Source organism: Harpia harpyja, unplaced genomic scaffold, assembly GCF_026419915.1.
Source record: "Harpia harpyja isolate bHarHar1 unplaced genomic scaffold, bHarHar1 primary haplotype scaffold_55, whole genome shotgun sequence".
NCBI lineage: Eukaryota > Metazoa > Chordata > Aves > Accipitriformes > Accipitridae > Harpia > Harpia harpyja.
In genome coordinates this window covers 637,350-660,645 of record NW_026293415.1, presented here as the reverse complement: position 1 = coordinate 660,645, position 23,296 = coordinate 637,350, and the positions used below count along the sequence as shown (strand labels likewise).

Here is a 23,296-nt window from a genome sequence, read left to right as displayed (position 1 = left end):
GGACTGAGAACAACTGCCTGGCTATATTGATGTCTGGGAGATGGCATGCACAGCTGGGTAAGGGTAAGTCTTCCCTGAGACTTCAGCTGTCTCTGTTTTTGCCTCTCTGAGCCAGTCAATCACTGCATTTTTCCTTGATTCTCCACTAGTCTCTGTTATTGGTATTGTTGTTCTTGCTGTCTGTTTCTCTGGGGTGGGAGTTTCAGCTGCAGAGTCACACACTGATCTTGTGGGTCCTCCCATGCAGCTGTGTCCATGGGAACAAGGTTACAGGTGTCCAAGCTCTCCTCCAAGCTGTGGGGCTGTGGGCAATGCAGTCTGCATCATTCCTTATCAAAGGAACTGACTCTCCCTTCCTGAGATACCATCATCAGGACACTTGGCTATATTCTTGGGGTGTCCTTCCAAGCTGTGAGCTGCCCTCCAGGATGCAGGTCTGTCCCATAGCATCTTGGTGTTTCTGAATGCCCCATGGAGAAGCACAGAGACACTATGACTGAGGAAATGCTGTTGGGATTGTGAAACGAACCATGTGTGTCTTTGGCAAGAAGTGGGGTACAGAGACCTTGAGAATGGGGGAGACTCTTGGTGTTGGACAGTGGGTGTCTCTGCTTTCAGTAGTGCCTGGAGTCTTTTCAGGTTAACACAGGGCTGTGAATACACTCCATCTCAGAAAGGTGAGTGCCTAGGGTAGCTGGCAAGAAGACAGAGTGACAGAGCAGCTCCCCTCACTCTGCACTAAGCCAGAGACAATCCTCTTGCCTCACAGGACACACTTTGTTTTCTCCGAGTGAAGCAGAAGTGGTGAGGGTTTCTAAAATCCAAGAAAAACTCCAGGTTAGATAGTGGAGAGCTCTTAACCCCCACCTCTCACTCAAACACTGTTTTGATTGTGGTTTCTTAGCCCTCGGAGTGCAGATGCTGACAAGCACTTTTACATCAGGAGCAGTTACATCTGACCAATTCAAACATCAGGACTGACCCCCTGATAGACACCATTCTCAGAAACCCACTGCTACATAGCAGGGCTGACATCTTGGCAGCCAATACGCATAGGTCCTGTTCCTCTAAACACACGCAGCCAACACCAACCAGACCTCCATCCACAGAGCTGAACAGAGATCTTGTTGAAATGGAAAAAATGCGGTGAACATGTAGTGTGAGAAATGGCTTTGATTTTCATCAGAGAATAATGCCCTAACTTGTCACTGCCCTTGCCTCCCTTTTCTGTGCTCCACACCCAGAGGCAGCAGATGTCCAACAGCAGCTCCATCACTGAGTTCCTCCTCCTGGCATTTGCAGACACGCGGGAGCTGCAGCTCTTGCACTTCTGGCTCTTCCTGGGCATCTACCTGGCTGCCCTCTTGGGCAATGGCCTCATCATCACCGCCGTAGCCTGTGACCACCGCCTCCACACACCCATGTACTTCTTCCTCCTCAACCTCTCCCTCCTTGACCTGGGCTCCATCTCCACCACTGTCCCCAAAGCCATGGCCAACTCCCTCTGGGACACCAGGGCCATCTCCTATGCAGGATGTGCTGCACAGGTCTTTATGTTTGTCTTTTTGATGTCAGCAGAGTATTTTCTTCTCACTGTCATGGCCCACGACCGCTACGTTGCCATCTGTAAACCCCTGCACTACGGCACCCTCCTGGGCAGCAGAGCTTGTGTCCACATGGCAGCAGCTGCCTGGGGCACTGGTTTCCTCACTGCTGTGCTGCACACTGCCAATACATTTTCACTACCCCTCTGCCAAGGCAATGCTGTGGACCAGTTCTTCTGCGAAATCCCCCAGATACTCAAGCTTGCCTGCTCAGATACCTACCTCAGGGAAGTTGGAGTAGTTGTAGTTGGTGTCTGTTTTGTATTTGGGTGTTTTGTTTTCATTGTGCTGTCCTATGTGCAGATCTTCAGGGCTGTGCTGAGGATCCCCTCTGGGCAGGGACAGCACAAAGCCTTTTCCACCTGCATCCCTCACCTGGCTGTGGTCTCCTTGTTTGTAAGCACTGGCATGTTTGCCTACCTGAAGCTCCCCTCCATTTCCTCCCCATCCCTGGACCTGCTGGTGGCAGTTCTGTACTCAGTGGTACCTCAAGCCTTGAACCCCCTCATCTACAGCATGAGAAACCATGAGATCAAGGATGCCCTGAGAAAACTAATCACTGGATGCTTTTCAGAAGGAATAAACTTCCTGTTATGTTTTGCATAGGACTCATATCTCATTACAAGCTCAGCCTGTCTTCTGGTGGGTTTTTTAGGGTGATTTTTGGTTTTGAGTGTGGTTTTTGATTGCTCTTTTTGCTTTGTTTTACTTATCTGAAAGCTTTCCAGAAAGAAATGTTTCTTCCTCTGGTTTCTAATTCACACTCTATTCAGATTTTGTGTGCCCCACAGGCTGTGCAAATGAGGACCCATACCCTCTGTGTATTTACCCAAAATAAAGGGCCCTGCAGTGACTTCTTTTTCTGAGATCCTTCCTCCAAGACCTTGTCTGCAGCTGCAGGGAGCAGTGCCTGTGTGCAGAGGGGAAGAAGAAAAGAGTCCCACCACAGCAGCACTGCCAGGGAGCACCAGCGCTTGGTCTTTCCCGAGCTGCTCTCTTCCCACTTCCATGCTTTCCTTCTGAACCCTTTGGTTGGTGGAAGGCCTGAGTGCTCTTCAAGCATGGTGACAGTCCTGCTGTGTGGCAGGCCTGTGGCCGCAGGCAAGGACAGGCAGTGGGCACTTGTGTGACAGAGCTGGCCTCCATTGCAGCATTTCCATCATGCAAGGGGATCTCCTCAGGCCTTGTACCACAGATGCCCCCCACCCCTGGGGCTCACCCCTCTCCACCCCCGAGGAGATGCTGTGCCCTTCAGAGGGTCTGGGGCTGTGGGGTGAGTGCCCAGAGCTCTGCAGCACCCTGTGGTGGGCACTGATGTGGGGCCATGCCAGATTGGGCTGTGCTGGGGAGAGGGCAGGGGACGTGGAGGGAGGTCAGGGGAGGTGGGGAGAGTTTAGGGGGAGCTGATCTGGGCTGGAAAGTGCCCAGGAGAGAAAAATATCAATGTATAGCTTGCAGCATGTGACCATGCAGGGTGAGAACTGACACTGGGGGTTTGTGGTGCAGAGGCAGGGCTTGTGGCAAGCATGGAAGACATGCTGGTGCAGAGCACAGAAGACGCCGGTCTGTGCCCTTGGTGGTGTGGACACACTGGGAAGGTGGCTCGGGGTCTTTGTTACTCCCAATGTGTCTTTTTGGCCATTTCTAGCACTTGCCAGTTATTCCAGGTTTACAGGTAAGTTTTGCTGTGAGGCCATCTCCATCTTCCTGCTGGGCCAAGGGCTGGTTTGGGGGAATGGACAGCCCTGCCCAGTCCCGCTCCTTCCCCAGACCTTGGCAGACCCTGGAGCAGAGCTGTCTGCAAAGCTCCACATGGGACAATGCTGCGGCAGGGCTGGGGTCAGGGGCTGGGTAGCTGCAAAAGTAGGAGGGTCATGGGGGAACTGTGATCTGAAGGCCATCATAGGGCTCACAATGGGGGGAAGTTTCCCACCCCTGACTCTACCCTCTCCCGTGCTGTGCCTGCACATTGGGGCTGTGGGACTGTGTATGGGCAGTGGGGCTGGGCCAGCACAGGGACAGGGCACTGACAGGGGCCACGAAGCAGCTGCCAGGAGCTGTCAGCAAGGACAGTTACAAAGCAGGAATTTCTATTGCCTTTGTTGTGGAGGTATGTGTGTAGGAGAAGAAAAGCTCACCTGGAGATGCTTGTTGCAAGGGAAGTCAAAGGAAACAGAAGAGCTTTGGTCACTTCTGAGAGACCAAGGCTGAACAAGGGAAATGCAGGGCTGCTGCTGAATGGGGAAGGTGATTTAAGAAGAGCAGACACAGCTGGGGCTGAAGGAATGAATGCCTGCTGTGCCTGAGTCTTTACTGAAATGGTCTCCAGGCCCCTGTGCTCAGGGAAAGGCTTCAAGGAAGAGGAGAGCATGCATTGGCAGGAAAGTCAGGAAATCGCGCAAGGACTGATGCCAGTTTCTGCCCCTGCAGGGGACTAACCCTGGCAATGACACAGGCTGGGGGCTGCCTGGCTGGAAGGAGGCGTTTTGGAAAAGTCTTGGTGGACAGTGAGGTGGACAGGATGCAGGTGTGTGCTTTGGAAGCAAGGGAGGACAGGAGCACCCTGGGCTATATGAACAGGAGCATGGCCAGGTGATTGAGGGAAGAGATTCTACAGAACACTGTGTCCAGATTTCAGATCCCAATATAGGAAAGATGTCGGCGCGCTGGAGCCAGTTTAGCAAAGGGCCCCCATAATGGTCCGAGGCAGGAAGACTACCTGTGAGGAGAGGCTGAGGGAGCTGGGCTTGTCCAGCCTGGAGAAAGGAAGATCTTGGGCAAAACATGTAGCAGCATTGCAGTGTTCCCAGGAAGACTGAGTCAGGCTCATGTCCATGGTACAAGACACAAGGACAAGAGGCAATGGGCTGAAAGAAGGGCGTTAGTGTACATATAGAGAAATACTTTTCCAACATGAGGATAGCCAAAGGCTGGAAGCTGTTTCCCAGGGAGTTTGTGCCAGCTCTATCCCAGAAAGTGACCAAGGCATGTTTGGATGAAGCCCTGAGTAATCTGGTCTAGCCCTGCTTTGAGCAGCAGGTTTTTTCCAGAAAGTTCCTGATGTCCCTTCCATCCTGAAAGATGCTGTTCTTCCATCCCCTTCATGTTTTCAAATGAGGGAAAGCTCTCAGGATCTCCCTGGCCACAGAAGTAATTCACATCAGGTGCAGGGATGATTTATACATGTCCCCATACATAAAGCCCTGACCATATCAAGAATCCTTCAATAGGTGTTTGTGTGATTTCCCCAAGACTATCAGTATCTATTTAACCAAAAAAAAAAAGAAAGAAAGAAGAAAAACAAGTTATTCTTCTTCCAAAACATAAATATATGCAACACAGCATTCTGTATCTATGGTAGCAGACTTGAAGTAGTGGAAGGGGTAGCAGGGCATCCTGCTGAAGTGAAATAAGTTAAGTTTTGATTTTGAGGTAGCAGAAGGAGGACATGTATTTCAGGGCTGGCATACAGAGAGAAATAGAAGATTCAAGCAAGTGTGGGGCTCTAACAGCTTGGGTGCGAGAGGAGCATGATGAGGGTATTGGAAGAAGGCAGACAGGTTGTGGGGAACTCACAGACCTTGACCAATCCTTCCTTGACCACAGTTCCATGTTTGAAGGAACAGCCAGTAAGGACAGAAGGGCATCAGTATGGCTTGGGAGATCCCAGGGTCCGAGTGCGGTGGGGAAATGGGGGCATAGCTAAAGTCTGCTGGGAAACCAGCATAGGCATAGGACAGTGTAGGACAGCCTGCAATGGGGATGACTGAGGGCATTGCAGCAGGTGAGATCACCACCAGTCAACACAACTGAGATCCTTATCCTCTCCACCCTGGCTGCTGTCTCTTCCACTGAGGCCCATGAGAAGACACCAGGTCCTTACAGCCCCAGTGTGTTGTTGCCTCCTCACTCACCCCCTGTGGATCCTGTCCTGCACTCAGCATTGCACACCCCCACTGCTCCTTGGAAGAGCCCCAAGCATCCCATGAGGTAATGGGACCCCTTTCCCAGAGAATGGGGCTCAGGGCTTGGCTGTCCTGCTTGGTGAAACACATCAAGGGTTTTCACAGCCACATTCCACGCATGATTTTCCACCTCTAAGCAGTGCCTCCTACTTCCTGCTTCACCAGCCCCCAGGGATGGTCCCCTTTCTGGTCATTCCCTCCATGGTCTTTTCAGGGATGGCCCTCACTGGAGCCCACTAACACGCTCGGAAACTTGGAGGCTTGCTGCTGACTTTTAAGTCTCTAGGGGCTTCTTCAATCTTTCAGGATCTGCAGTTCAGAAAGTCAGCACCAGAGGGCTCATTAACATGCAAAGCACCCTAACAAGTCAAGTCACTGTGCATCATTTTCCTTTAAGCTTTCAATTCTGATGTGGTTAATTAGAGCAGTTTCAGGAGTTTAATCAAAGTGAAATGATAGGAACACTAAACAACACCAAAAAGAAAGGGTTTCTTTTTCTCCACGTTATTACTCTGCTTATACATGAATTGCTATCAGCAATCTCTAATTGATATTACTCCTGTGCATCTCTTAATGCAGTCTGAATAGATATGAAAATCCAGAGCCTTCATCTTCCACAACCTATGGTCATTCTTCATCCCTACCCCCAACCTACCATGTCTCTCATCAGCCACCTGGGACTTGGAGCAGCCCTGTTCCAATCTGAGCTTTTGCCACTGAAGGCTGTAGCTGCATGTTTCAGCCTGTTGGCACCAATTCCCAGCTGTTTTATTTGGAGAATGAGAGGCACACAGACACAGCAGGGTGTTTCTTAATTGCCGACAAGCAAAAACAAAGGAAGGAATAGTTCAGTAAAAAATAAGACATTCTTCAGCGAAGTATTAAGTCCACATTACCTCCACTGAAACCTGCTTCCTACAGAGGATAACCTTAGACAAATGGAAAACAAATTTTTTGTGTTTAGTCAGAGATCCCAAGACCTCCCAAAATGTTCCCTGTCCTGGAATTTGTTTGTCCATATTCGTTCTTTTGCAGACAGCGTGTCACACACTGAAGTCACGAGCTCCCTCGACTCGCAGAGGGAAGCAAAGAGACAAAGGGAATGGAATGCTCCCTTCTGAATAGCCAAATCTGCACCAACCAACCCCAACATATCTGGGTTATAGGCACATCTTCAAGCAGACTCTGCATCATATAGACAGACTTGTTTTTCATTTGCTGCATGGAAAATTACAGGTGATGCCATTGTAGGAGAAGGCAGGGATGAGAGTGATCACCTCTAACACTAGACACCTTGGGTGCAATTGCCCAGGCTTCCCTTGCTAGTCAAGGGAGAGAAATCACTTGTCTCACCCAAGAGGCTTTGATGCACCCTGCCTGTCCACCAGCTCATGCTCCAGAAGTTCTGCCATCGGTGTGCATCAAATTTCTATGTCCCACATGAGGTCTTCAGCTACCTCAGGGTATCTTGGAGGCAGTGCCCACCCCCGTGTTGGCAACTGCATCAACCTGTGAGTGGAGATGATAGGTATAAGTGGAAACATATGCAGAAAAGAGGTTGGTGTAATAAGTGTGTAAGAAGTCTTCATTTTCAGAGTTTTGAGGGTTTTCTATAAATCCTCCTGATTGTTTTCTCTATTGGCCATTGACATGGAACAGCAAGCTGCTTACCCTTTCTCTCCCTCTACGTAAATCTAGATTTATACAGTCATTTCTAAAATGCATTACCTATGAAGACTTTAAATGGAGAAACTGTTCTCAGGACATGTTTATATTAAAACATTTGACATTTGCATTTCATAGCTAAACAGAGCTGAGAGCAATGGAGGTTGGGAAGAGCCCACCATTATTTCTTTGCTATCAAGCAATGTCCAAAATTGGTAGCACTGCCCACCTAGCATCCCTTTTGTGAGGTGGCCAAATCTTTATGGGCTATACAATGCCATAACATCATGGCCCTCCAAGTGCCAGACCCCAACCGATACACCACAGAGGCCCAGAGCACAGCCGATGAAAGGAAATGCCATTCCTATCTGATAACCTGATAAACTTCTCCAATCCAATGGCTGCCTTGGTAGATGAGTAAGGCTTCTGACACTGTCTCCCATAAAATCCTCATAGGGAAGCTGCTGAAGCGGAGGCTGGATGAGCAGACAGTGAGGTGGATTGAAAAAGTGGCTGAATGGCCGGCCCCACAGAATGGTGATCAGTGGCACAAGGTCTCCCTGGAGGCAGGTCCCCAGTGGTGCACTGCAGGGGTCAATACTGGGTCCAGTCCTGTCCCTTCAAACCTCAACTCTACTGTAATTTTGTGATTCTGTGATACCCTTTCAGGAAAATCAGTGCTGCTGGGCACCTCTCTGAGGTGTCAGTGCCCGTGAATCAGCAGGCCTTCTCCATCTCCTAGGCATGCACACAACATGGAAAAATCTCTTTCATCCCTGACTTGCAGAAGAGGGGTCTTCCTTCCTGACATCTTCCTAGGACACACCTCCTCCTCTTCTCCATCCACAGACATCCACTGCTTTCCATTTCTGGGCTCAGAGAAGGTTTAAGAATTTGCTAAAGCCATCGGCCACCTCCTTGTTTCTCACTGACATCCCTCGACCCTCTCTGTGAGACCTACACATGGCCAATCACTGCTGCTCAGAGCTGCTTGCTCTTCAGAAGAGGCCTTGAGATTCTTACATATTCCTGGTGCTTATTAACTATCTTCCTGACTCCCTCCAGAGCTCATGGCAAACTTTGTTGTCTACAACAGAGCCTTTATGACCATCTTTTATGAAATCATTGTCTTTTTAAGATCTTCTCTGCAGAAAGAGTAGCCACAGAAAAGCACCAAATACAGAAAGACAGAGTCTGAGTGAAGTGCCAGTAAGAACCAAGTGAGCAACACCCAAGGCTGCGGCTTCCTGGCAAGGAGTCTCTCCTGTTTGTCACCTTTTCTCATGAAAGAACCAGGAAAACTGTCCATCCCATGGAGCTCTGCAGAAGGAAGTTGGAGCTGTACGTTGTGCGAGGTGATACAAGCAGGATCAGCAGGTAGAGAAGACTCCTGTAGGGAATGCTTTACGAGGGAGCACCCTGACCTCACCCAGATAAAAAAGAGACCAAGTAGAGTGCTGACATGATGGTTAGAAGTGTCCTGGGATAAAAGAGTGTGGATGAGAGAATGTGGGAGAGATTTGGTTTGCAGAGATTTGAGGTAGTACTACCCAGGTCTGAGCAGTCTGAGGTTTGGAGCTGAGGAAAAACAAAGCAGCTCTCAAGAACCTTTTGGAATTAGTGGAACTATCACTACTAGCAGTAACAGGACAGTGCTGAAAGGAAATCCTTTGTTTTCTCGATGTTGAACTAAAGCTTTTTAATTTTCTTTTTACTTGACAGAATAGCTATAAGTTCTCAGCGATGAGCCTCTGGTATGCAATTCTTAGAACAAGTGTCCATGATGGCACCTCCTGGTAGCTGCTTCATGGCCCCTGTCAGCACCCTGTTCTTGTGCTGGCCCAGCCCTACTGCCCATACATAGTCCTACTCTACAGGCACAGCATGGGCAAGGGGAGAGTCGGGGGCGGGGTAATTTCCCCAATTTGTGATCCCAGTGGTGGCCTTCAGATCACAGCTCCCCCATGACCCTCCTACTTCTGCAGCCTCCCCCAGCACCCGACCCCTCCCCTGCCCCAGCCTTGTCCCAAGTGAGGCTTTGCAGAAAGCTCTGCTCCAGGGTCTGCCAGGGTCTAGGGAAGGAGAGAGGCTGGGCAGGGCTGTCCGTTCCCCCACACCAGCCTTTGGAGCACCAGGAAGGTGGAGGTGGCCTCACAGCAAAACTCACCTGTAAACCTGGTGACGTGCGGAAAACAGACTCCACAATCGGTGAGATTGTAAAGTAGGTATGTTCATTCAGCGCTGGGCAGCACGGGGGGTAGTCCCGCCAAAGTCGTGTGTGCCTGACTTGGCAGTTCACTTCAAATTTATACAGTCAAGTGTTACATATTCACAATATGCCTATACATATGCATGACCTATCCCTGCTTCATACATAAAATTACCTCTGAGAGGTCATTTCCATAGTCTCCTCTCAACTGCGCTTGCGCAGTGCCTCTTTATGGTGGTCGTCTGGTGGTCGCAGAAATGAAGATAGATGACTCCACTTCGTCACCGCTAGTAACCTCTTTTCTTGCGCAGGCTCAGTGGTTTCTTGGTATTTACCCAAGCCACAAGACCAGTCTTAGCTGGCTCTTGGGGCCTGCTCCTGCTTCTTATCAGGAACTGTCTCTGCCTCATTGGCTGGTTCTTGGGACCAGCTCTTCTTATCAAAGACTGTCCCTGCCGCAGCTAATTTCAACAATGTAAGCGCTAAACATCATCTCTCATCCCCCTTTATTATGTCTACTGGGAGTCTTTTGACTCCCCTTGTCTCAGTGAGATGACTGGCAAGTGCTGGAAATGGACAAAAATTGGGATGATAAAGGCCCCGAGCAACCTTCGCACGCTGTCCACACAACCAAGGCCACAGACCGGCCTCCTCCTCTCTCCTGCACCTGCATGTCTTCCATGCTTTCCACAGGCACTGCTTCTGCACCACAAACCCCTGGTGTCAGTCCTCACCCTGCATGGTCACACACTGCAAGCTATACACTGATATTTTTCTCTCCTGGGCATTTTCCAGCCCAGATCAGCTCCCCCTAAACTCTCTCCACCTCCCCTGACCTCTCCCCAGTTTAGCCCAGTCTGGCATGGCCCCACAGCAGTGCCCACCACAGGGTGCGGCAGAGCTCTGGGCACTCACCCCACAGCCCCAGACCCTCTGAAGGGCACAGCAGCTCCTCGGGGGTGGAGAGGGGTGAGCCCCAGGGGTGGGGGGCATCCGTGGTACAAGGCCTGAGGAGATCCCCTTGTATGATGGAAATGCTGCAATGGAGGCCAGCTCTGTCACACAAGTGCCCACTGCCTGTCCTTGCCTGCGGCCTCAGGCCTGCCACACAGCAGGACTGTAACCATGCTGGAAGAGCACTCAGGCCTTGCACCAACCAAAGGGTTCAGAAGGAAAGCATGGAAGTGGGAAGAGAGCAGCTCGGGAAAGACCGAGCGCTGGTGCTCCCTGGCAGTGCTGCTGTGGCGGGACTCTTTTCTTCTTCCCCTCTGCACACAGGCACTGCTCCCTGCAGCTGCAGACAAGGTCTTGGAGGAAGGATCTCAGAAAAACAAGTCACTGCAGGGAACTTTATTTTGGCTAAATACACGGAGGGTACGGCTCCTCTTTTGCACAGCCTGTGGGTCACAGAAAATCTGGATAGACTGTGAATTAGAAACAAGAGGAATAAAGACATTTCTTTGTGGAAAGCATTCAGATGAGTAAAACAAAGGAAAAAAAAAAAAACAGAACAAAACAAATGAAGAAAGCATGAAACTAAAAAACTTCAGAAAAGAAACACGAGAAGAGGCTGGGCCTGTATTGAGATATGAGTCCTGTGCAAAGGACAACATGCAGTTTATTCCTTCTGAAAAGCATCCAGTGATTAGTTTTCTCAGGGCATCCTTGATCTCATGGTTTCTCATGCTGTAGATGAGGGGGTTCACTGCTGGAGGCACCACTGAGTACAGAACTGCCACCAGCAGGTCCAGGGATGGGGAGGAGATGGAGGGGGGCTTCAGGTAGGCAAACATGCCAGTGCTTACAAACAAGGAGACCACGGCGAGGTGAGGGATGCAGGTGGAAAAGGTTTTGTGCTGTCCCTGCTCAGAGGGGATCCTCAGCACGGCTCTGAAGATCTGCCCATAGGACAGCACAATGAAAGTAAAACACCCAACAGCTAAACAGACACCAACTACAAGTACCCCAACTTCCCTGAGGTAGGCATCTGAGCAGGCAAGCTTGAGGATCTGGGGGATTTCGCAGAAGAACTGGTCCACAGCATTGCCCTTGCAGAGGGGTACTGAAAATGTATTGGCAGTGTGCAGCACAGCAGTGAGGAAACCAGTGCCCCAGGCAGCTGCTGCCATGTGGACACAAGCTCTGCTGCCCAGGAGGGTGCCGTAGTGCAGGGGTTTGCAGATGGCAACGTAGCGGTCATAGGCCATGACAGTGAAAAGAAAATACTCTGCTGACATCAAAAAGTTTAACAGAAAGAGCTGTGCAGCACATCCTGGGTAGGAGATGGCCCTGGTGTCCCAGAGGGAGTTGGCCATGGCTTTGGGGACAGTGGTGGAGATGGATCCCAGGTCAAGGAGGGAGAGGTTGAGGAGGAAGAAGTACATGGGTGTGTGGAGGCGGTGGTCACAGGCTACGGCGGTGATGATGAGGCCATTGGCGAGGAGGGCAGCCAGGTAGATGCCCAGGAAGAGCCAGAAGTGCAAGAGCTGCAGCTCCCGCGTGTCTGCAAATGCCAGGAGGAGGAACTCAGTGATGGAGCTGCTGTTAGACATCTGCTGCCTCTGGGTGTGGAGCACTGAACAGGGAGGCAAGGGCAGTGACAAGTTAGGGCATTAGTCTCTAACCAAAATCAAAGCCATTTCTCATACTAGACGTTCACAGCACCTTTACTATTGCAATGATATTTTTGTTCAGCTCCATTGCTGGAGCTGTGGTTGGTGCTGGCTGAGTGTGCTCTGAGGATCAGGACCTTTGCCTACTGGCTGCCAAGGAATCAGCCCTGCTCTGCAGCAGTGGGTTTCTGGGAATGGTGTCAGTCAGGGGGGTCAGTCCTGGTGTTTGAATTGGTCAGATGAAAACACTCCTAATGTAAAAGTGTTTGTCAACATCTGCACTCCCAGGGCTACGAAAACACAGTCAAATCATTGTTTAAGAGGGGTTTTTTTACAACTCTCCCCCATCTCACCTGGTAATAATCTTGGATTTCAGAAACCCTCATCATTTCTGCTGCACTCAGAGAAAATAAAGTGGGTCCTGCGAGGAAAGAGTACTGCCTGCACCGCAGTGCAGAGCGAGGGGAGCTGGTCTGTCACTCTGTCTTGTTGCTAGCTACCCTGGGCTTGCACCTTTCTGAGATGGAGGGTAATCACACCCCCATGTTAACATGAAAAGACTCCAGGCACTACTGAGTGCAGAGACCCACTGTCCAACACCAAGTGACTCCCCCTTTCTCAAGGTCTCTGCACCCCACTTCTTGCCAAGGACTCACATGGTTCATTTCACAATCCCAACTGCATTTCCTCAGTCATGGTGACTCTGTGATTTTGCATTGGGCATTCAGGTAACAGCAAGATGCCATGGGACAGACCTGCATCCTGGAGGGCAGCTCACAGCTTGGAAGTTCACCCTAAAAAGGTAGCCAAGTGTCCTGATGATGGTATCTCAGGAAGGGAGAGTCAGCTCATTTCCTAGGGAATGACACAGGCTGCATTGCCCATAGCTTGGAGGAGAGCTTGGACACCTGTAACCTTGTTCCCATGGACACACCTGAATGGGAGGACACACAAGATCAGTGTGTGACTCTGCAGCTGAAACTCCCACCCCCAGAGAGCCTGACAACAGGAACAAGGTAACAATAGCAATAACACAGACTAGTGGAGAAACAAGATAAAAAAGAGTGAGGATCTGCCTCAGAGAGACAAGGGAAGAGGCAGCCGGGCACCCAAGAAGGAGTTACCCTTACCCAGCTGTGCCTGCCACCTCCCAGACACCAACAGAGCCAGGCAGTTGTTCTCAGTCCCTGTGATCTACTTCAGGAGGTTCCTATCAGACTTACTGATCCCTCAGAGTTACAGCTCAGGAGTCTCAGTGACTTGTTCAAGCATGACAGCTCCTTTTCCATTTCTCCTGAAAATTGCCCAAGAGTAAGAAAGAGAAAGTACAAACTCAGGAAAGCTCCTTATGATTATAGCAATCCTAGCTTTGACCTTTGCCTTGAAAAGTGCCCTTGGAAATATCTTGGGGATGATCTGGAGCTGTGAGCAGCCCTGATCCACACAGCGCTCTCTTGTCAGCAGAAGGACCCTGCCTTGCTGCAAGTTGTTTTTCCACCCACAGCTTCTCCCCACTCTGCTGTTAGAGTTCCCCAGGCAGGCAGAGTACTTACCCTGACCAGCAGCAGAGTCCCTGCCCCAGCACACAGCCCCCTGGGGTGCAGGGACCCTGCTCAGAAGGACAGCCCTGGGTACCCCTGGCTGCACACCCAGCTTCACACTCCGCAGCCATCCCCGGGTGAAGGCAGCTGACATGCCCTGTCCCTCTGAGGGTGCAGCAGGGAAGCTGTGCTCCAAAGCGTGTCCTTTTTCTCTAAACTGCACAAACTGTGAGAGATTTCCTGAGAGATCTGCTAGGCTGTGGGATGTGCCAGCTTCAGGATATAATTCCAGGAACCACAACTACATTGCCCTGCAGCAAGACACTTACCCTGTCAAGGGCTGTGTAAAATTGTCTCCAAGTGAGCTCTTCTCTGTCCTCCCACCCCAGACTGCCTTTAACATCTCTCTCTGCCTCACTTCTCTCCCCTCGGTGCCTGCAGGCAGTGCCCTCAGCCCTGCTGCGCTTTGCAGAGGAGCTGCTCCTGGGCAGAGCTGTCTCTCTGCAGTGCTGCCTGCTTGCCATGAGCTCCCTCCAGCCCAGGAGCCCAGCCCAGCTCAGCAGCAGAGGACCAGCCCAAGGCAGCACTTTCTCTGCCCCCTTGGGCTGCCTCTGGGTGTCCCTGGGGCTCCAGGGGAACCTGCTGGGAAACAGGCTGAAGCAATCACTGGTGTTGCCTCCCTCAGCTGGGGAGAGACACTTCTTTCAGCAGTGACATTTCTCCTATCTGAAAGAGTGAGGTGCAAGAATCACCTTTTAATTCTCCCTTCTTTAGACAGGAAGAACATCACACTGGGGTCACCACGCATATGCCTGCACTTTCAAACTTCTGTTTTTTCTCTCCTCCTACATTTACTCACCCCCTTGAATACATAGTCAAGGAAATGACCAACAGTTTTCACAGGGGGCCTGTCAGCAGCACCTTGTCATTCCTAGAGATCAGCATCAGCTCCACCTACGGCCCTCAGGGGCAGCAGAGCCACCACTGACAAAAACCCCATTCCCTGGCAGGGCTGCCCTTCCCAGCCCTTCTTCTTTCTGTCCTTGGGGATAGCAGAGTTTGCTCACTGTCTTGGATCTGATACTTGCCAGCAAGGCAGAGCTGGCCAGGGAACTGAAGGTCAGTGTAAGCCTTTTCTGTGATGAAAATGAAATAGTGAGGTCCCAGCTCCTGAGGGGAGTGAGGAAGGAAAATAGAAGACTGCAGATGCCGGACATTAGAAGAGCAGACTTTGTCTTATTCTGGGGAGTTTTAGTGGGGTCTCATGGCCATCAGCATTGAAGGGCAGCAGAGCTTCATACAGTGCTCTCCAAGGACAGCATCCTCCAACATGGTAATGACCTATACTGAAAATGAGTTGAAACTTGAAAGGAAATTAAACGCCATCATAACGAGCTGTTATTACTTCAGGGACAGGTAAAGAAGAAGTAAAGATTATATGGGATCACTCCTAAGTTTAGTAAGAGTATGTATAGATAGATCTGAGAGATTTTATGTGCTCTTATCACCAGCAAGGTCTCCCAGGCCTTGGTGCCTCAAGGCAGGACTCTGGCAGAAAACAGGCAAAGGTGGATAGGAATCAAATCAGGGGCTACTTGAGCAAACTCAAATGTTACTATTCCAAAGAGACTGGATGTATAAATATGTATTTACATAGGGGGAGAGAATGTGTCATCAGCTTGCTGGTCCATATCCATGGCCTCCTAAAAAATAATGAGAATTTACAGGTCAGTGTCAAGGTTGTCAAAAAGAATACTTACACACGTTTTACACGACATCTTTTCTGCATGTTTCAAATTCTGCCTAAATCTTCTTTCAGGGATTGATGCAGTTCCCCACGTAGAGATGGCCACAGCCTCCAAGATTCCCAGGGGTAGCTGAAGACCCCACATGGCACTGGGAAATGTGACCCAGGGCTGTCAGGAACCTTTCTGGAGCAGGAGCTGGTGGACAGGCAGAGTAGGCCAAAGCATCTCACTTGACACAACTGATTTTTCTCCCTTGAGTAGAAAGGCAAGCCTGGACAATTGCACTCAACGTGTCCAGTGCTGGAGAAGAATGAGAAACGAGTGGGTCTAGATGCTGCAGAGTCTACTTGATGATGCTCTTGTAACCCAGATATGTTGGGATTAGCACAGATTTGGCTATTCAAAAGGTAACATTTTGTTCACTTTGTCTCTTTGCTTCCTTCTGTGAATGGAGGGAGCTCCTGACTTCAGCATGTGACTCACTGTGAGTGAATATGGACAAACAGAGCCTGAGACAGGGAGGTCTTTTGGGGTTATTGGGATCTGTGCTTGACACAAAAATGTGTTTTCCATTCCTCTAAGACCATCCACTGTGGAAAGTACACTTCAGAGGAGGTAAGGGGGACTTAATATACAGCAGAGGAGGGTGGTTTATTTTTTCTTGAACCACGCCTGCCTTTGGTTTTGTTTTTTGGCAATTAAGAAACATCCTTCTGTATCTGTGTGCAGCCTGTTCTCCAAGTGAAGCAGGTGGCAACTGGTGTCAATTGGCTGAAACATGCAGCTACAGACTGTAGTGGAGAAAGCTCAGAATTGAACAAAGGTGCTGTAAGTCCCAGGTGGCTGATGAGAGAAGTGTTGGGGTTGGAGGCAGGGACAAAGACTGCCCATAGAGTGTCTGACATACAGGGTCTTGGCTTCTCTGCATATTCAGAGCCCATTAGGAGATGCTGAGGGTCAGTATCAGTTGCAGTTTGCTGGTATCCCTTAATGTGTGAGCAGAAAAATAAGAAGCGGAAAAAGATGAAATTGTTTCTTACTGATATTTGGTACTGAAAACTTTTCACTTGGACTGCACTCCAGAAACCTTTCAAACTAACCACCTAAGAACTGAGGAAGGAAGGAAAGTTATACAAAGAGGCTTGGCTTGTTAGGGCATTTGGCATGTTAATGAGCCCTCTGGTCCCAAGTTCCTGAACTGCAGATACTGAAAGAAAATTTCACTGGCCTCTAGAGAAGCACAAGTCAGCAGCACGTCTCCAAGTTCCTGAAGGTGTTATTTAGTCCCACTGAGGGCCATAGTTGAAGTGATCATGGAGGGAATGAGATGACAAGGTGACTGTCCCTGGGGGCTGGTGAAGCAGGGACGCAGAGGCACTGGTTAGAGGTTGAAAATCAACCGTGCAGGCAGCTGTGAATGTCCTTGATGTGTTTCATCAAGCAGGATGTTCAAGCACTGACCCCCATACCCTAGGAATGGGGATCCTTTCCCTCACGGCATGCTCAGGACTCTTGCAGGGAGCACTGAGATGTGGGGGTGTGTGATGATGCCAAGTGCAGGACCGTGATAGGACTCCTCCCAGGCTCTACGGACGGGGGGTGAGGAGGCAACAAAGCGCTGGGGTTGTAAGGAACTAGTGTCCTCTCAGGGGCTACAGTGGAAGAGACAGCAGCCAGAGGCAAACAGACCAGGATTTCAGTTCTGCTGGGGGATGCCTGACCCCTCAAAGGGGCCATCCCCAACACACTCCTCTATGCCCGTGACTCTTTCTCTGCAGATTTTAACCACCACTCCTGCTTCCTCACCTCGCTCTGACCCCATGATGTCCCAAGCTTTATGGATGACTTTCTGTCCTCACTGACTATTCCTTCAAACACAAAGCTGTGGTTTTCTGAGGTTTTGCCAAAGGCTGTTCATTCTCGATAACCTGTGCAGCTTCTTCCAGAGCCCTGCAAATGCTCCTCAGTCACTCAAGATGTCCCAGCCCCCAAGCTCAGTTGAATCCTCTATTTATCTCCACATCCCAGCAGTAAACTGCACATCCTCCTTCTGCTGCCTCAAAATCAAAACTCAACCTATTTCACTACAGCATGACACCCTCCCACTCCCCGCTCTTTCACGGCATCTTCCTGCCTTTAACACACAACCCCCCCCCCCAGTCTCTGCCTGCATGCCCTTGTGTCTCAGAAACCCTTCCTCTTCCCCTGCAGTCATGCAACATCAGCCCAGGAGGTCTGTGCATTCTCCAGGCTCATGGATGTTTTCTGGAGGTCCATCCAAGTGTGGGGAGTGAAGGAAGAAAAGAGATCATGTCAGCTCGTGGGGCATTACTGAGCACTTTCACCCCCAGCAGTGGGCATTGCCCTTCTGCCAGGCTGAGCCATGCACACCAGATGGAATAGTCTCTATCATCCCTCTTTGCACAGGAAGGGCCTTCCTTCCTGCCATCTTCCCAGGACAATCTTCCTCCTCCACACACAGACATCAACCCTTTCCATTTCTGGGCTCAGACATGGTTGTAAGGATTTGCTAAAGCTATCTGCCATCCCCTTGTGTCTCCCTGACATCCCTTGACCCCCTCCATTGACCCATGGATCCCTTCCCTCTGCAGGAGTAAAGGAGATCCCTGCAAAGGATATCCCTGCCTTTCACTCTAAGGGTATCCTGTCTAATTATAAGACCCAAAAGTTGGCATGTAGATGTAACATTGAGAGCAGAATTTTATTTCTGGAAAGAAGTGTCTCTCCCCAGCTGAGGGAGGGAACATCAGTGATACCTTCAGCCTGTTTCCCAGTAGGTTCCCCTGTGTCACCACCCAGACTGGACAGACCAGGGAGTCAAAATTCCCTTGGGCTAAATTAAGGTGAAAGGGCACCAAAGGATCAGTTAAAGATTTTATTCATGACAGAAGCAAAGTGAACTTGGTAGGAGGTGGCAGGGTCCCTCAAAACAGGAATTGGCATAAGACTACTTCTGTAAACTATGTAACCCAGGGTTTCATATCATCTTTTCAGAGATCAATTCAGGGAATAAGGAGATCCCTCCCGTTGAGTCCTGAGGTTCAGAGCAGACCTCCTTGCTTCCTAGACTCCTCCTCAGAGAAGGGCCTAGGGGCAGCTGGATTCACTCTTAGTCTCAGACTTGGTCAATGGTTTATGTCTTGAAATGGATGAGATGTAAGGATTGTGGAAAAGGAAAGAGAGAAGAAGACAGAGAGAGAAAAAGGAAGAGAGAAAGATTTCACCGGTCCTGGGTCCAGCGTTGGTTCAGTCAGCCGAGGGGTCCCGTCCCGGTGGGCTTGCCCACCTGGGGCTTCAGTTTGTGTCCTTTTATCATCCTTGTCCCTCCTTCGGGCGGGCACCAGAACTCATCAGGTTAATGAACAGTTTGTGAGCCTTTGGGCTTGGGGGTCATTTGTGGAGTAACTACTCCTTCCCTGCTGATGTGGCCATGGTTTGATCTTTGTATCAGAACAGCTTATCAGAACAGGGAGCTGAGCACCCTCCAGCAGGCCCTCCCCCTCCTGTTGCTGATGCCTGAGCTGATGGGCTTTTCACCTTGTTTCCTTGCTGTGCAGGCTTTGTCTTTGAGCAGAACTTGCCCCACCACAATGTTTGAGACATTAACTCTTTCAGTCTCTCACACAGTACAAAACCAGTAACTCTTTTTATTGTAGTGCCCTGCAACTCCTCATGCCGTTCTCTTGTGGTGATGGCTCACCACAACCAGGGTGAGCCACCTCCATGCAAACATTAAGAGTGGACCAAATGGAACTTGAGTCCAGGGGGACCTTGAGAAACAAACTCTGGGATTCAGCCAACAGAAACCTCTTAAGTTTTACAAGAAGTGACTGGTCCTGCATCGGGGGAAGCATAACCCCATAAACCAGAGGCAACCGGAACCTGATTGGATGAGCAGTGACCCTCAGGAGAATGGCCTGGGCACTAGAAGGGACACCATACAGGCTAGTGGTGAGCGCTCACCGTGAACAAGGCCAGCTGGTTAGGTGAATGTAGTAGGATGAGCGTGGCCACCCAGACATCTGGAGTTTTCATCCCTCTCCAGGGAGCATTGGTGTGGCCACACCCAGACTAGTGTGTCCCTTCATGGGAATTCCTGCTGTAGGCAGGTGGGGAGGAACAGAAGTGTGCCCAGAGGAGGTCTGAACATGCCCTGCTGTATTGGCTTTGTGTGGCAAGGTTTTGGTAATGGGGGGTGTTGCAGGGGTGGCTTCTGTGAGAAGCTCCTGGAAGCTTCCCCCATGACCGACAGAGCCAATACCAGCCGGCTCTAAGACGGACCCGCTGCCAGCCAAGGCCGAGCCAATCAGCGATAGTGGTAACGCCTCTGTGATAACATTTTTAAGAAGGAAAAAAAAGTTGGGACAGACAGAAATGGCAGCTGGAGAGAGGAGTGAGAACATGTAAGAGAAACAACCTTGCAGACACCAAGGTCAGTGAAGAAGGAGGGGGAGGAGATGCTCCAGGCGCCGGAGCAGAGATTCCCCTGCAGCCCGTGGTGAAGACCATGGTGAGGCAGGCTGTCCCCCTACAGTCCATGGAGGTCCACGGTGGAGCAGATATCCACCTGCAGCCCGTGGAGGACCCCACGCCGGAGCAGGTGGGTTCCCGAAGGAGGCTGTGACCCCGTGGGAACCCCACGCTGGAGCAGGGTCCTGGCAGGACCTGCGGATCTGTGGAGAGAGGAGTCCACGCTGGAGCAGGCTTTCTGGCAGGACTTGTGACCCCGTGGGGGACCCACGCTGGAGCAGTGTGCTCCTGAAGGACTGCACGCCATGGAAAGGACCCATGCTGGAGCAATTCGTGAAGAGCTGGAGCAGTTTGTGAAGAACTGCAGCCTGTGGGAAGGACCCACGTTGGAGAAGTTTGTGGAGGACTGTCTCCCGTGGGAGGGACCCCACGCTGGAGCAGGGGAAGAGTGTGACGAGTCCTGCCCCTTAGGATGATGAAGCGGCAGAAAACAACGTATGACGAACTGATCATTAACCCCATTCCCCATCCCCCTGCGCCGTTGGGAGCGTTGGTAGAGAATCTGGGAGTGAAGCTGCAGCCCAGGAAGAAGGGAGGGGTCGAGGGAGGGTGTTTTAAGATTTGTTTTCATTTCTCATTACCCTACTCTGGTTGATTTGTAATAAATTGAGTTAATTTTCCCCAAGCTGAGTCTGTTTTGCCTGTGACGGTAATTGGTGAGTGATCTCTCCTGTTCTTATCTTGATCCACAAACTCTTTGTTTTATTTTCTCTCCCCTGTCCAGCTGAGGAGGGGGAGTGATAGAACGGCTTTGGTGGGCCCCTGGTGTCCAGCCAGGGTCAACCCACCACAGTATTGCACTTTGTTTATATTCATTCACCTCAGGTCACCTGCGAGAGACGTTCGGTTACGTACCTATTGTTTTGTAGGTATGAGGCCTGACAGGCAAGGTTCTGAGCATGTAGGATCTTTTTAAAGAAGGGAGAACTTCAGGGAGGAGTTCTCAGAGAACTTAAGTATGGGCTGACTCTAATCTTTAACTGCTGCATACAACTAAACTGTTTTGCTTACTCCCTTCCTGAGAGTACACACTAGCATCCAGATAACTGTCATCTGGCATAAATGATAGATTGTGAATCTGTCTTTTTAGGAGTGGGTATGTGTCAATGTGGTTTCTTGGAATTGTATTTAGGAAAGTGGAAAATGCAGCAAGTGTTAACGTTGATTTAACGTATGTTATACAGTGGTTCAAAGGTAAGCCTATATTTTGCTGTAGTCTTGTAGGGTTTCATTTTTTTATTCTAGTGCAAGTTGCTTCACAAAGTGAATTGTGCTTCCTTCTGGTATTAGCTATTAGATATTTCTATAGAGCGCGACACATAGAAGATTAGCCTGAAAAACATACTGTTTTGACACTTTGGCACAGTAAGTCCATCTTGAAACAAAAGTTTGTACTGAAGTCCTATACCATATACCACATGTGAAAGAACAGCTCTGCAGATGATAGTAAACTCTCACAAAGGAACTGCGATTCATGAGGTGGACAGTCAGATGTGAAGCCAGGAGATGTCCATTTACAGGGTGTAGCTAAACTTGTCAAAAACTGTTGTCAGTTGCTGAACTTTGAAAGTGGGAATTAACTGTATCAGGCTCTAAAATAAGTTGTTAATGCCTGTTGAGAGTATTTTTTCCAAAATAACAGTTTGTGTATGGTATCATCCCAGAACTTTGAAAGGCAGTGAGTAGTCACGTTGTAATGACATGTAGTCTCGCATGTAAATCTTCATGTTCATCTTCCATTATTACTCTTGATAGATGTAGAAATAATTCCATTTTCCATTGCAGGTTGGGAAGTGATCGAGTAGCTGCGTGATGCTTAGCTGCCTACTGGGGTTAAACCCAACATGGGGCTCAAAGGGTTTGACCAGAGTGTACTAGAGGGAACCTATAATTATTACATCTCTTGAAGAGTTGCTGGTCATGATGTTGACTTCTCTGTTCTCAACATTGCTTAATCTGATCTGTGCCATGCTCCCTTTTTTGCTGTGCTGTGTAGCAGTTGGTAGTGTTTTGCCTGGAAGAATTATGATAAAAGCAGTGGCCTTGATCCTAATTTGGTATTTGAGCCCTGCATTTATGCCTTGCCTGTATTTTGGGAACCACCTTACGGAGACACTTCACAATTACATTTTTTCCCTTTTCTCTTCCAAGAGCCAATCAGTGGAGGAAAGAGAAGGGCACCTTCCCCTTTTTCTCCTGTGAGGTAAGTATTTTGTCTCTTCCTACAATAACTTTTCAGTATCGTGAGCATCCTTGGGTGAGCAAAATACTCCTATTGGTACTTCTCAGGAATATTGTTTCTGCTCTTTCAAAGGTAAAGCAGCTCTTTAGAGAGATCGGCACAGGGATATGACCCAAAGCAGTGCAGTATTAGGTGGCAAGGCACATGGAAGAATCTGGGCAGGTACCCGGAATGGTTGTCACCTCTGGTGGTCTGGGACTTCACCCCCGAACAAGTGTGGGATCCTAATGAAGTGCCAGAATGTTTGAAAAGAGCATGCCCTGGCCCTGGCTATGCCAGAGGCACAAGTTGTGGCACTGTTGGGGGACCTGGCCTGTGCCTACAGAGCACTATTCATGACTATTCAGCACCCTCAAGGAGAAAAGAGGGTCTCTGGATCTGAACACACACACACAGACATTGTGGCTAAACCGGAGACCCAGCCCCCAACTCTATCAGGTGCCCCTACAGTTGGCACCAGTTGAGTGTGAAGGAAAGGTATCCCTTCAAAGAAGATCATGCAGGTTACCAAGTGGACCACTGCTGAGGGACATATGCAGTATCTGAGGGAATTAGCTGGAAAGACAAACGTCATAGCCTTGAACATACCCACCTCACCGCCTTACTCCTCCTTGCCCCAGTTTGATTGCTAAGCATGACGTCGTAATGCATGGAATATCCCTTTGGTCTGCCGGGGTCAGCTGTCCCGGCTATGTCCCCTTGCAGCTTCTTGCCCACCCCCAGCCTACTTGCTGGTGGGCAAGAGTGAGGAACAGAGAAGCCCTTGATGCTGTGCAAGCACTGTTCAGCAATAGCTGAATCATCAGTGGTTTATCAGGACTGCTTTGGTCCTAAAACCAAACCACATTACCCTATGGGCTGCCATGAAGAAAACTAACTGCATCCCAGCCAAAACTAGTGCAGTGAAGCATGTGCTGTTCCTACGATGAGAGCGAGACAACGTAGAGAGTGTTCAGTAACACGGGAGGGGCTGCTGTACCCCACGGGCCTTCAATCCCATCTCTTGAAAACATCCCAACTGCAGCCAACCCCAGAACCCCACCTGACCAGAGAGGGTCCCAGTAGCAGAGCCCTGTTGGTGCAGGGGGCAGACACAATATCTGGAAAAGGACTGGGGAGAAAGGGGGTGACTGTTTCTCAGGACAAGGGGGAAAATCTC

At 49.9% G+C, this 23,296-nt stretch overlaps 1 protein-coding gene and 1 pseudogene across 1 annotated transcript; one reads left to right on the top strand and one right to left on the bottom strand.

Moving 5' to 3' along the window:
* Positions 1-1,253: 1,253 nt before the first annotated feature.
* LOC128138588 (olfactory receptor 14C36-like) lies at positions 1,254-2,151 on the top strand (annotated as a pseudogene).
* Positions 2,152-7,027: 4,876 nt separating this feature from the next.
* On the bottom strand, positions 7,028-11,995 carry LOC128138551 (olfactory receptor 14A16-like). Its single transcript, XM_052779754.1, has 2 exons — positions 11,003-11,995; positions 7,028-7,078 (listed from the first exon to the last, which is right to left on the bottom strand). The coding sequence occupies exons 1-2, from the start codon at positions 11,993-11,995 to the stop codon at positions 7,028-7,030; spliced, it is 1,044 nt and encodes a 347-aa protein (XP_052635714.1).
* Positions 11,996-23,296: the final 11,301 nt, after the last annotated feature.

Bases quoted from the DNA above. Each gene is read 5' to 3' on its own strand.
- LOC128138551 (XM_052779754.1), bottom strand. From the start codon at position 11,995: ATGTCTAACAGCAGCTCCATCACTGAGTTCCTCCTCCTGGCATTTGCA. The intron at 7,079-11,002 runs GTTTCTTTTCTG...CTCCACTCACAG, and splicing joins CAGGCCCAGCCTCTTCTCGT to GTTGATGCAGTTGCCAACAC.